We start from the raw sequence: 12213 nt of genomic DNA, 5'->3' as shown, positions 1-12213 counted from the left end.
CCAAAACAGCGTGCTTGACTACTGGTATTCTCCCGCTTTGATAGTACAATTTATATGTTCTGTCAGTCAAAAGATATAATAACCACAATGACATCTTTGAAAATGCATAAATGTAGCTTTTATATAGTATTAGTATACTTAACGCTGAACATTTATAAATTAAAAGAATTAATGTGATTTTGCAAAGAAACTAGACTTTAAATTTTTACCAATTTATTTATTTCAATTTAATTAACTTTAAAGGTAAGGCCAGCATATAAACTTCATACACACAAAATGACAGTACAATACCCCCATCAAAACTCAAGTTATAAAGTAGAAACCATTTTTAGTATCAATGATCTTGACGCAACAGGCCCCAAATGCAATCCCACCCTAGGTCTTCATGTAAGGTGTCTATAAACCAAATAACAGCACAAGACCCATACAAGCTAAATTTATCAAGCAAAAAGTATTGGTACATTTTTAGAATCGGTTACCTCGTTTCCAATGACCCAAAATGCAATCCCTCGCTAGATCAGCATGTAATCTATATACACAGAACAATATCTTCATCATAACTTAAGTTATTAAGCTCAAACTTGTTATCAATTTTTTGCACCCGTGACCTTGAACCAACAAGACACAAATACAAACCCAACGCTTGGTGTGCATGGCAGAGATAGGAGATATTGCATATTTACAATTACCTGAATTTCTTTACTACAGAAAAGTGCAATAAGGGGCATTATTCTACTCAATTGCAGGTAAGAATTGTGGGCCTTGGTGGGTAACCTTGCATGATGATCTCAGAGACGTATGTTCAGTTTCAACTGAATATCTGTAGTAGTAGTAACAGAGGTTAGTACTTGTTGCATGCAAATATCAACCTAAGTTACCACTTCCATGCATATTTTTAAAGACGAATATAGAGCCCATAATACTGCCAAAAAGCTGGTCACAGTCAGATGTCTTAGTCCGTAAATGCTCCTGAATACCTCAAAAACATTTTAATCTGTTGCAAATATAACAGATACAGAGATGTTGCACACAAATGCTAACCACAATTTTCGAAGTACAAAAAGAGGTATACTTCTGGTAAATTGCAGATTGGAGTAAATGGAACTTTTACCTTCACCAGAGCAGTACATAGAACAAATGGGTGAGTAATATAGCTTGAATTACGGTATTCAATAGATCCATGTTATGACGCAACTGGAAATACATGTAAACAATGTTTTTGTTTAAAGAACGATTATATTTATCACTACAAAAAATATTAACCCTTTACCACTTGGATACCTATTTTGATGCATTTGTAGTCCTTATGAAGTTAAATTCAATTAAAGACCTTTCTTACTAGATTCAAGTTTTAAAGGCTTCATTTCGAACCCTTAGATACTCTGATGAGCAGCAAACAGCATAAGACCTGAACAGACTGCGAGTTACTCGCAGGGTGTTCGGTTTTATGTGTTTGCACATAGCCCGTTTTACTTTAGTGGGAAAAGGTTAAAGTAATGGAATTTTCGCATTTTGAATATAAGAACTGAAATGCAAACTTTCTTTTGACATTTTATTTCGGTGTTAAGCTTATCCACAAAAATTGGTCTCCCACAAATAAAATTGGTTTCGCAGTATTTACTGACATCTGCAAATATAAGGACTGACCAGTATCCCGCTGCCTGTCAAGGACACTGAGGTAGGCCTCCCCCTGCACAAACACGTTGCTCCTGCTGGCCAGGAACGCATCATGCTGACTCAGCACCTCCTCCCGTGCAGTCCTACGCTGTGAGGCCAGGTCGACCAGTAGCGTGGTACGCAGGTAGTCCATTATTGTGGTGTACATGATGCTGGCTGCCTGGAGGTAAAGAGACTTACACATGATGTGATTGTTAACAGGTGAATCACAGACATGATTGTGAATATCTTAAACACAGATATGCACGTTAACAACTAAATAAAGATATGATTGTTAACATAATAGCCACAGTTTTAATATAAATGTGTGAATAACAAGATAAATTTATTAAAAATATTATATAAATTTCAACATCATCACTAAAGCCTTCAAAGAAAATTGTTTGTTTTTAACAATAGAATATTCAGCAAAACAACTGACAAAAATGTGATGCCGCTAAAGTCAAGTGTGCAAACTTTTGTTTTATTAATTATACATCCAATAACTTGAATTTGCACCCCAGTTATACATGAATACATTAAAGGTATTTTTAGAGCTCGCTAGCTCAGTTGGTAGAGCGCCCGACTAGAAATACCCAGTAAGAGGAAGGTGAGTTCAATCCCATGCCCGGCCATACAACTTGTGTAGTGTTTGGTCACGAAATCCTTTCTAGGGCCGTTCTCCCTCTACCTCTGAGTTAACCCTTTCCCCCATAAGAAGCAAAGTGAAAATGGCTTTTGCAACCAGCATAAAACCAGAACAGCCTGCGAGTAGCTCACAGTCTGTTCAGGTTTTATGCTGTTTCCTGCTCACCAGTATCTAAGGTTTGAAAATGAAGCCTTTAAAACTTGATTGTAGTAAAAGGGTGTTCAATTAAATTTAACTTTCTATGGGACTACACAAGCGTCAAATACGTATCTATCAAGGTAAAGGGTTAAGCAGGGCAGCTGTCAGTTACTGGCATAAGTATTTGCACGTATTACTGGTAAACCAGCTAACCCAGGAGATTGAGAGTTTCAAAACTGAATGCTGAGATATGACTAAAGTACTGTTGAAAAGGGCTAAAAAATCCAAACAACAAAAAACAAACAACAACATATATTTAGCAAGTGCATGTTTGTAGGCAACCTTACAGCAATAAACTGTGTTGGCATTTAACAGCACACTTTACAAGAATAAAGAAAACTACCTTTGCTGGTGTTTTATAGTCCATATAAACTCCCAGACTCTGAAAATAGAATTGGACATACCAATTTCATGTTGAATTCAGCCTATTTATTGTTTAGGAAATATGACAAATTTGTGGGAGTAAATTGAATTGAGGTGCATATAATCAATTTTTGATTTAATAATTGGTGAAAAATCTACATACCATATACTGCCATTTCGTGTGAGATTGTCATGGATTTTTGTTCCTACGTAACAACATAAGTGTGAATATCTCTGATAAGCACTCGCAATAAGCATAGGCTACTCAGGGACAGCACTTTTCGCCTAGACTGGACTTTTGTTTATAAGAGACTTGTTTTACTGAAAAATTTCATAAAAGCAAAGTTTCGTCCCTGATTAGCCTGTGTGGACAGCACAGGCTAATTTGGAACAACACTTTCGGCACATGCATTAAGCCCACATTTACCAGAAAGCAGCTTATATAATGACGTCAAGTATGATGGGTATTATTTCCCATATTCAGTGGCAAATAACAGATTAACGGTTAATTCTACTGGCAGAGTTCTTGGCTCACAAGAATGTTCTTGTTCCTTAAAGCAACCGCACAACAATGAACAACATGGCCGGTTTTATATTAAGCTCATCTCATGGGTTTTGAATGTGCTTGAATCTGATATGATATATTAACAATTTCCCAATTCTGATAGCAACAAAAGAGATTGGCCATTAAAATTTCAAAATGGCTTTTAAAACTTCAAAAAGGCAAATAACATTTCAGAAAATATCGCAGCCGTTTTCTAAATCTGTGATGAAAATGTAACTACATAACAGGTTTCCTACGAAAAGTTAAATACCAAAGCAACAAAATGGATTTCTTAGTGCCAAATTATTTTTTTAATACCGGTACATGCTAAAATACTTTCCAACTATGGGAGTGTATCGTCAATAGATACATAAAACTCCTACCTCATTCTTGTTTTCCCATACTCTTTTTTTGAGATCATCCATCAGCCTAGTGGAGAGCTCACTCTCTGCCGAGTATTTGAACACCTGCTTCTTGTCCCCTGTCTTTTCCCCTTCCTCCAGCATTCTGTCATCAAAAACCTGAACACAGATGCAACATATGCAATCAATGAGAACAACGCATATACAAGATATACAAGAATATGAGCTGTTTAATACATATGTGCAAAGTGTTGTCCCAGATAAGCCTGTGCAGTCTGCACAGGCTAATTAGAGACGACATTTTCTGCTTTTATAATAGTTTTGTTTCAAGAAAGTCTGTTCTTAGCAAAAATCCAGTTTAATCAGCAAGTGTCATCCTTGATTAGTCTGTGCCAACTGCACAGGCTAATCTGGCACTACACTTTACGCATATGCATTAAACCCCTTTTCACGGAGCACAGCTCACATACATGTATACATGTGTATTAAATATGTACAGTACACCTAAGTCTTAAAAATGTGGTGAAAAAAGATTTTTTTTCAGTTATTTTTTAGAGTTTCGAAGGTATAAGAAAATTCCTCTGGGGGTAATTCACAAATTTAAAGTTAAAATATGCTTAAAAATGCATAATAGAAAGTTAATGGTTAGTTGTGTTAATTATTTTACCATTTGCTGAACTATTTATTTATTAAAAAAGGTATGTTATGTCATAGTGAATTTGTTTTACTCGTCATACCATACCATTATAATGTCTTGCTTGTACAAGATTTTTTGTAAGGGCAACATACATGTAACATTGATCTGTAACAGTATGAATTACACAAAATGTAATATTTCTGAAACCTTGTCACGAAAAAATATTGCTGCTGGAATGTTGCCGGGGTTGTTAAGAAATCCATGTAAAAACTCCAGTTCGGTAACACTTTTGTCTCTCACTTCCTCTAACCATGGATAGCGAGAGACTGCGTTGTCAAAATTCTTCTGCAATGACGCATCATCTGCACCATGCCATCCATATCTCTGCAATTGAAAGACTTTTAATAGGTGCTGCATTCTGGGAAAACTGCACTTAACGCATATGCATAACATGTCATCTCAGATTAGCCTGTGCAGTCTGCAAAGGCTGATCAGAGACGATACTTTCAGCTTAGCTGAATTTTGGTTCAGAAGAGACTTCCTTTAAACAAAAAATTTCATAAAAGCGGAAAGGTTCGTTCCTGATTATAATTCCATAAAAGCGGAAAGTGCCGTTCCTGATTTGCCTGAGAGAACTGCACAGGCTAATCTGGGACGACACTTTGCGCACATGCATTAAGCACAATTTTCTCAGAATTAGTAAATTTTCTTCAAAATTTTCAGCAAGATTCTAATCTTTAAATTTCAAGTGTATTTTGTTATTGTTAAGTTAGTTAAGTCTAAACATAGACAAGTTTCGTATAATCTTTTTATTCATTTGGCAGTAGAAAATACTGCTTGCACATTTATGGGATACAAAAATAGCAACAGAGATTCTGAAATTCATCATATCTATGAATTTGTAGATATACATATAATAAATAAAAAAAGAGGTATAGTTTACATAATAAAACATGATAAGCGAACTCAAACGACTGCTCTTGCAGTGTGCAAGCTAATTAGTGATGAAACATTCCACCAAGACTAGATTATCAGATAGTAGAGACTTCCTTTTAACAAATAATTGCATAAAAACAGACAGTTTTGTCCCTTATTTTCCCTTGTCCTTACTATGTGAACTGGTTCATCCAGGATGTTCTTTTAATAACAAGCATTTATCCTTGCTTTCCAAAAGCAATGTTTAACTTCTTAACAAGAAAGGGAATCTTAATGTTCCACACCAGGTCAGAAAAAAGTATCACCTGTCCAAAGAAACCAATAAACATATCAGATCTGTCAATCTCCCTCAGACAGATGTTGATGACTTGGGCCTTGTCCGAGGATTCCGCTGTGATGCCCCAGCGCATGTCCACTGCAGCAAACTGTAGGCCATGGGCGTTACAGAGGTGAGCAATCTGGGGCCAGTAGCGCCGAGTCAATTCCTCCCTCTCTTCTTCCATGCCCCCAAACGGAGATGAGAAGAATATCTTCACTGTTCTCGGGTCTTTGAGCTTGGCCATTTCTCAGGAATATTTCAGGTCTCTAGAAGCAAAATAAGAAATAAGTAGAGTTTGGGGTTGAATTCTATTAAATAAATGTGTTCTTTAAAATGACTTGACCATTGCTCAGAGAAACTAGGGGCTGTGAAAGAAAATAAGAGTTTCCCTTCTCAAAATAAAATGCACTTTTTAACAAAATACGCTTTAAAAAGTGTATTTTTTCTGCATTTTTACCAAAAAGTGTATTTTTTCTGCATTTTTTTCATAATTAAGTGCACTAAAGTGCATTTTTTCTGTATTTTCCTTATCTTAAAGTGTATTTTACTGTACTTTTAGTGTATCTTCTGTAGACAGAGTGCATCTTTTTACGCAATAAGTGAATTTTTTTAATGAAGTGCATTTTTTTGTGCGTATTAGTGTATCTTCTGATTTGCAGAAAAAATATTCTTTCTGTGCAAGTGTAGTTTTAGTGCATCTTCATAAAAAAGAGCAACACTATAGCAAATAGCTGAGGTTAAAGGACAAAGATATAGTGTTTAATAGGATTGTACTGAATTATTTTTCATCTTCACATAATGTTTATAGTCTTATTATGGCAATTGTCTGCTCATAAAATATGTGAATCAGTAGAGCAGCTTTTAAAGGGAAAAGTACAACTATATCAGGCTGTGGGTAACTAATTAAAAATATTGAAAGTGTCAAAAATATTATGTGGGCTTAAATTGCCAGAATCAATAATATCTTCACAACATCAAAAACATTTTATAAATTTATAATATTATTATTATTTCCTAACACCATTCAGTATGTTATATTGAAATATTCACAATTAAATATAATATGCTTAGTGTGCTGTGTATTATTCAATAAATATCAGATAAGATCAGGATCAGATAAGACATCAATTAGCATCATAAACACTGATCCCTATCAGTGCTCCATCAAGCCAAAACAAAGGGGTTTTTATAGAATTTTGATTGATTCTGTATCCATCTATTGGAAAACAAACCACTTTTGATTGGTTGGAGCACAGCAAGTTATTTGGAGCACAGGAAGTTATTTTTTGTTAACAATTTGGTTTCAGCTAAATTTTTAGGTATAATTCAGCAACATTAAGACTTATAATTCTAGTGTCAAATGTCTTGAAATTCTTTCAGCACATGAAATATTGTGTGATTAAAACAATGTGTATTTACTACAATGTGTAAATCAACAATAAGTTTGCTGCAAAGAAGATTCAAAGTGGGTGGTTACAGTGATCAACAACTGCCTTTTTTTTTGGAATACTGAAGAACAGCTGTAACAGGTTTGTATTTTCATTTCTGCATCTCTTTTTAATTTAATTAATTATGATCATTATCATATTTATGTATTGTCACTGGGAAATGTAAATGGATGAGTAAAAGTAATGCAATTTTAAGGAAAAAAACACCATTTGACTTATTATGGCTGTATTTTATGGTTATTGTCATCTTAAAATTTATTTATACCTATTTCTTGTTATTAATGAACAGATTTCTTTCCCCCATATTTAATAAGAACATTTATATTTTATATTTGAAGGTTAAACCCCAAGGTGAAATTTACATTGATCGGAAGATCCATTGGACAGAATGTGCATCATCGCCTGCCAAAGAAGGGAGCAAAAAGGGTCCAAAGATGTTTGGACATGTATACCAGGTTTTACCCTGCACGAGCAGGCCAACTTGAGGGGAACAGGAGTGGGAAACCGTGCCCTGTAGCTTGTCCTTGACCAACAAAAGACGGATTTGTTGAGAGGTAAAACTATATAATAAATGTTATTGCAATTCAAAGACATTACACTTCCAACCAGTCCACACAGCCAAAGGAGACCACATACATTAGTTCATTTATAAACAGTATTTTCTACCAAACGTAATTTATTATTTATGAAAAGCGTTAAGTCACATGTGATCACGAGATTAAAATTGCAAAAATAAACAAACAAAAACAACAAGCCAACAAACTTGATTTGATTTAAATTTATATTTATAGCAACTGTTGAACAAGATTACCATAACAGCAATATGTAACACTTACATTATAAAATATCTTTCAGGACCTGATCTCAAATGAGATCATGCACAAGAAGCGCTTCGCAGACCATGACAGTAGTATGCAGACCTGATCAGCTGGTGAACTGCTCTATAAAGGGTTGTTTATGAATGCATTCTTTGTAAGGAACACGTATAACAACAAATATAGTGACAGGGGCTAGGGATTTGGAATTAATGTAATATAAAAAATCTTGTAAATGATAGGGAAAACATTTCAGCTTAAGGAGGGGAAAACTTTAATATTTTTGAAGCGGAAACCACCTGTACTTGGCTGTTAATCAGTTACCGGAAATCAGAGGGGAGAAAAATCACTGGTATGAGACTGATTTTTTAAGTTGTTAATTCCAGATAGGCAATAGCCCGTTTAATCCTCTCTTTTATGTAAATATGTAACATCTGCTTTTGTTTTTTAAGGTTTAACATTCTAATAAAAGTGTGTACTTATCTATTGAATTGTACTTTTTGTTTTTTATGTATGTGTTTACACAAACCTTTCATTTAAAAAAAGGAATGCTGACTTCAAAATGCTGCGTTTTTTTTAAATTTGGTTAATTTTTAAGCATATTGATTTGAAGTGATGAAGAGTACACTTGAGCGTAAAATGCGCTTAAAAAATTCACTTCCAACACTTCATAAAGTGTATCATTTGTATGACTGAAAATGCACTCAAGTGTATTAATGCGCTTAAAAATTCACTTTTATTACTGTGAGGTGCATTATTTGTATGACCGGGAATGCACTCAAGTGTATTTATGCGCTTAAAAAAATTCACTTTCAATTTTGTAAGGTGTATTATTTGTATCAGTGGAAATGCACTCAAGTGTATCAATGAAGTGTATTATTTGTATGAGTTAAAATACACTCAAGTGTATTGATGCACTTGACAGATTACAGATTACTTTAGTAACTGATAAGTATATTATTTGTATGACTGGAAATGCACTCAAGTGTATTAATGCGCTTAAAAAATTCGCTTTTAATTCTGTAATGTGTATTATTTGAATGACTGGAAATGCACTCAAGTGTATTAATGCGCTTTAAAAAATTTACTTTGACCATGAAGTGTATTATTTTTATGTCTTAAAATACACTCAAGTTTATAAATGCACTTAAAAATAAAGTTAAGCGCACTTATTATCATAATAAACGCACTAAAGTGTATTATTTTGTGGAAAAAAATACACTGATATGTATAAACACACTAGTAAAAAGTGTTTTTTTTTAACAGAATAAAATGCACTTGTTAAGCAAAAAATACGGTGCCAATAACATGCGCATTTAGTGCACTTTTTCGAGAAGGGTTATAAAATGAGTCTTAAAGATTCCATGGCAATTTCCTAGAAAAATGTTATGCTATAACAAATAAGAGGAGTTTTGGTTGAAAGAAAAACATTATAGAACAGACACTAGGAAATGCTAATTATGAGATAAAATGGGTGTGTGTGGGTGTACAAGAACATGTAATCATAAGTTGTTGTTTTTGTAAATAAATGGTGTTTTGATTTTTAACACACCTTAGCCGAATAAACTTAGCGGTATGATATTGTAAATAACTTTCTAAATATTATCATTTCTTGCTATACACATATACATGTAGTTCACTTTGCAGATTCAGAAATTATAAAAAACAAGACTATTGCCAAGCAATAAAAGTCCCCTACCGGTGACACTCCACCATTTTCAGCAATATTTATAGTCTATTTGTTGCCATAGCAACCAAATTCTTTACGTAGGAACAAATGAAATGCCGTGTATAATCTCCATATTGCCATCTTTCCATGTTTCAAGTTTCATGAAAAAATATGAAGAACTTTTAAAGTTATCACAGGATCCACTATTTTCAGCACTATTTCTAGTCTATTTGTTGCCATAGCAACCAGAACTCTTGATGTAGGAACAAAATGAAATGACGTGCATAATCTCCATATTGCCATCTGTCCATGTTTTAAGTTTCATGGAAAAATATGAAGAACTTTTAATTTAGTTATCGCAGGATCCAGAAAAGTGTGACAGACAGACGCATAGAGCGCAAACCATAAGTCCCCTGGTTTCACCGGTAGGGGACTAATAAAAGTTCATAGTCAAGGTAAATATGGTAGTAAAGGCAATGAGAAAGGAATTCAGTAAAGGAGCATTTTGAAAATATAGTCATAAAGCAATTGTTACTTTGGTGATGTAGTAATCCTTCTAACCTAGACAATATCTGATATACACCTCATAATGGTATTAAAAGTCAATCCCCAGGCTACCGGTAAATGTCATTTCTTGTTTACATTTCATGTTTAATTTCATTGATATTTCCTGTTGATATTGCCACAAGCACAGAAGCTGTACATATAGGCGGTTGAGTTTGAGAAAACAGTTGTATCATTTTTCATTTTGTTGTGTCACAGTAATAGTGGTAATGATTTTAACATAAAGCTGTTTGCATATATTAGATAACAGTATCAAACAAACATTCTTAATTTGTAAAAAATAAATAAAAACAAGGGACAAAATTGTCACAAAACCAGGTTTTCAGTTGAAAAAAGTCTGATAAAGGGAGACAATTCAAAATGTGTATTGTCAACCCCCTTGTGTAAAATTGACCTTGATTTCAATTAGAAAACAAGGGCTGTTTATAAAACATGCATGCATGCCCCCCATATGGGCTGTCAGTTGTAGTGGAATCCATTGTGTCAATACGTTTTTTGTCACTGTGACCTTGACCTTTGACCTAGTAACCTGAAAATCAATAGGGGTCATCTGCCAGTCAAGATCAAAGTTCCTATGAAGTTTCATGATCCTAGACGTAAGCATTCTTGAGTTATCATCCGGAAACCATTTTACTGTTTCGAGTCAGTGACCTTGACCTTTGACATAGTGACCTGAAAATCAATAGGGGTCATCTGCCAGTCATGATCAATGTTCCTATGAAGTTTCATGATCCTAGGTGTAAGCATTCTTGAGTTATCATCCGGAAACCATTTTACTGTTTCGAGTCACTGTGACCTTGACCTTTGACCTAGTGACCTGAAAATCAATAGGGGTCATCTGCCAGTCATGATCAATGTACCTATGAAGTTTCATGATCCTAGGCCTAAGCGTTCTTGAGTTATCATCCGGAAACCATCTGGTGGACGGACCGACCGACATGTGCAAAACAATATACCCCCTCTTCTTTGAAGGGGGGCATAAAAAAAGTCTGGTAAAAAAAGAGAGACAACTCAAAATCAAAATGTGCATTGTTACTAATTGTTCATAGTTACATAGTTGTTTCAAAATCAATCTATTTTTAGTTGTGGCAACCTTGACCTTGGAGATATTGACGTAATTCTTTCATGCGACACACCGTCCAATAATGGTGAACAAATGTGCCAAATGATTTTAAAATCTGACAATGAACGACAAAGTTATGGCCCGGACAAGCTCATTTATTGCCATTTTTGACCTTCAAACTCAAATAGTGACCTTGACCTTGGAGATATCAACGTAATTCTTTCGCGCGACACACCGTCTAATGATGGTGAACAAATGTGCCAAATGATTTTAAAATCTGACAATGAACGACAAAGTTATGGCCCGGACAAGCTCATTTATGGCCATTTTTGACCTTCAAACTCAAATTGTGACCTTGACCTTGGAGATATCGACAAAATTATTTCGCGCGACACACGGTCTAATGATGGTGAACAAATGTGCCAAATGATTTTAAAATCTGACAATGAACGACAGAGTTATGGCCCGGACAAGCTTGTTCCGCCCGCCAGCCCGCCAACCCGCCCGCCGACATTCGCCAATCTAATAACCAGTTTTTTTCTTCGAAAAACCTGGTTAAAAATTGTATAAACAATTTTCAATTTTATTTATAATAGTCTGTTAAGTTAATATTCAAGTTAATATTTAATTCATATAACCCGAATGGTAACCACAAATACACGATGTAATTACCAGTCTTGTTGTTGTATTGTTATAGTCCCCTCTTTTATTCATATTATGTTTTATAATATTACCGGTATATTATAATATTAAAGAAAAAAAAAGATTTTTTTTTAAAAACAATACAATCAGTTTTCATATTCATGAATCCATCAACAAAACCATAACTATTAACAAAAACACTAATAATGTAGCCGAGGAGAAATGTTTGAGACTTCTGGTGTGATTAGCGATTATCTTTGACCATTATGGCCTTTTGTAATATATATCAGATAAACATTACTAAAATGTAAATTTGACTTTTCATTTTACCTACAGCTCTGAAGTTTT

General features: G+C 34.4%; 1 protein-coding gene across 2 annotated transcripts in view; it reads right to left on the bottom strand.

The window, feature by feature from the left end:
- The window catches only part of LOC127875116 (TPR repeat-containing protein DDB_G0287407-like), a 42513-nt gene that overhangs the window by 23824 nt on the left and 6476 nt on the right, over positions 1-12213 (bottom strand). For both annotated transcript variants that reach the window (XR_008047291.1, XM_052419938.1), the window contains exons 2-6: positions 5651-5930; positions 4617-4793; positions 3794-3931; positions 2847-2885; positions 1648-1837 (exon numbers count right to left, since the gene is read on the bottom strand). Coding sequence is in view for 1 of the 2 variants with exons in the window: in XM_052419938.1 (XP_052275898.1) it covers positions 1648-1837; positions 2847-2885; positions 3794-3931; positions 4617-4793; positions 5651-5908 (802 nt within the window). In the remaining variant the exon portion in view is untranslated. The remainder of the gene's footprint in view (positions 1-1647; positions 1838-2846; positions 2886-3793; positions 3932-4616; positions 4794-5650; positions 5931-12213) is intronic.

Source organism: Dreissena polymorpha, chromosome 3 (genome assembly GCF_020536995.1).
Source record: "Dreissena polymorpha isolate Duluth1 chromosome 3, UMN_Dpol_1.0, whole genome shotgun sequence".
NCBI classification, from domain to species: domain Eukaryota; kingdom Metazoa; phylum Mollusca; class Bivalvia; order Myida; family Dreissenidae; genus Dreissena; species Dreissena polymorpha.
Note: the sequence above shows the minus strand (reverse complement) of the source record. Positions and strands in the feature narration are given on the sequence as shown.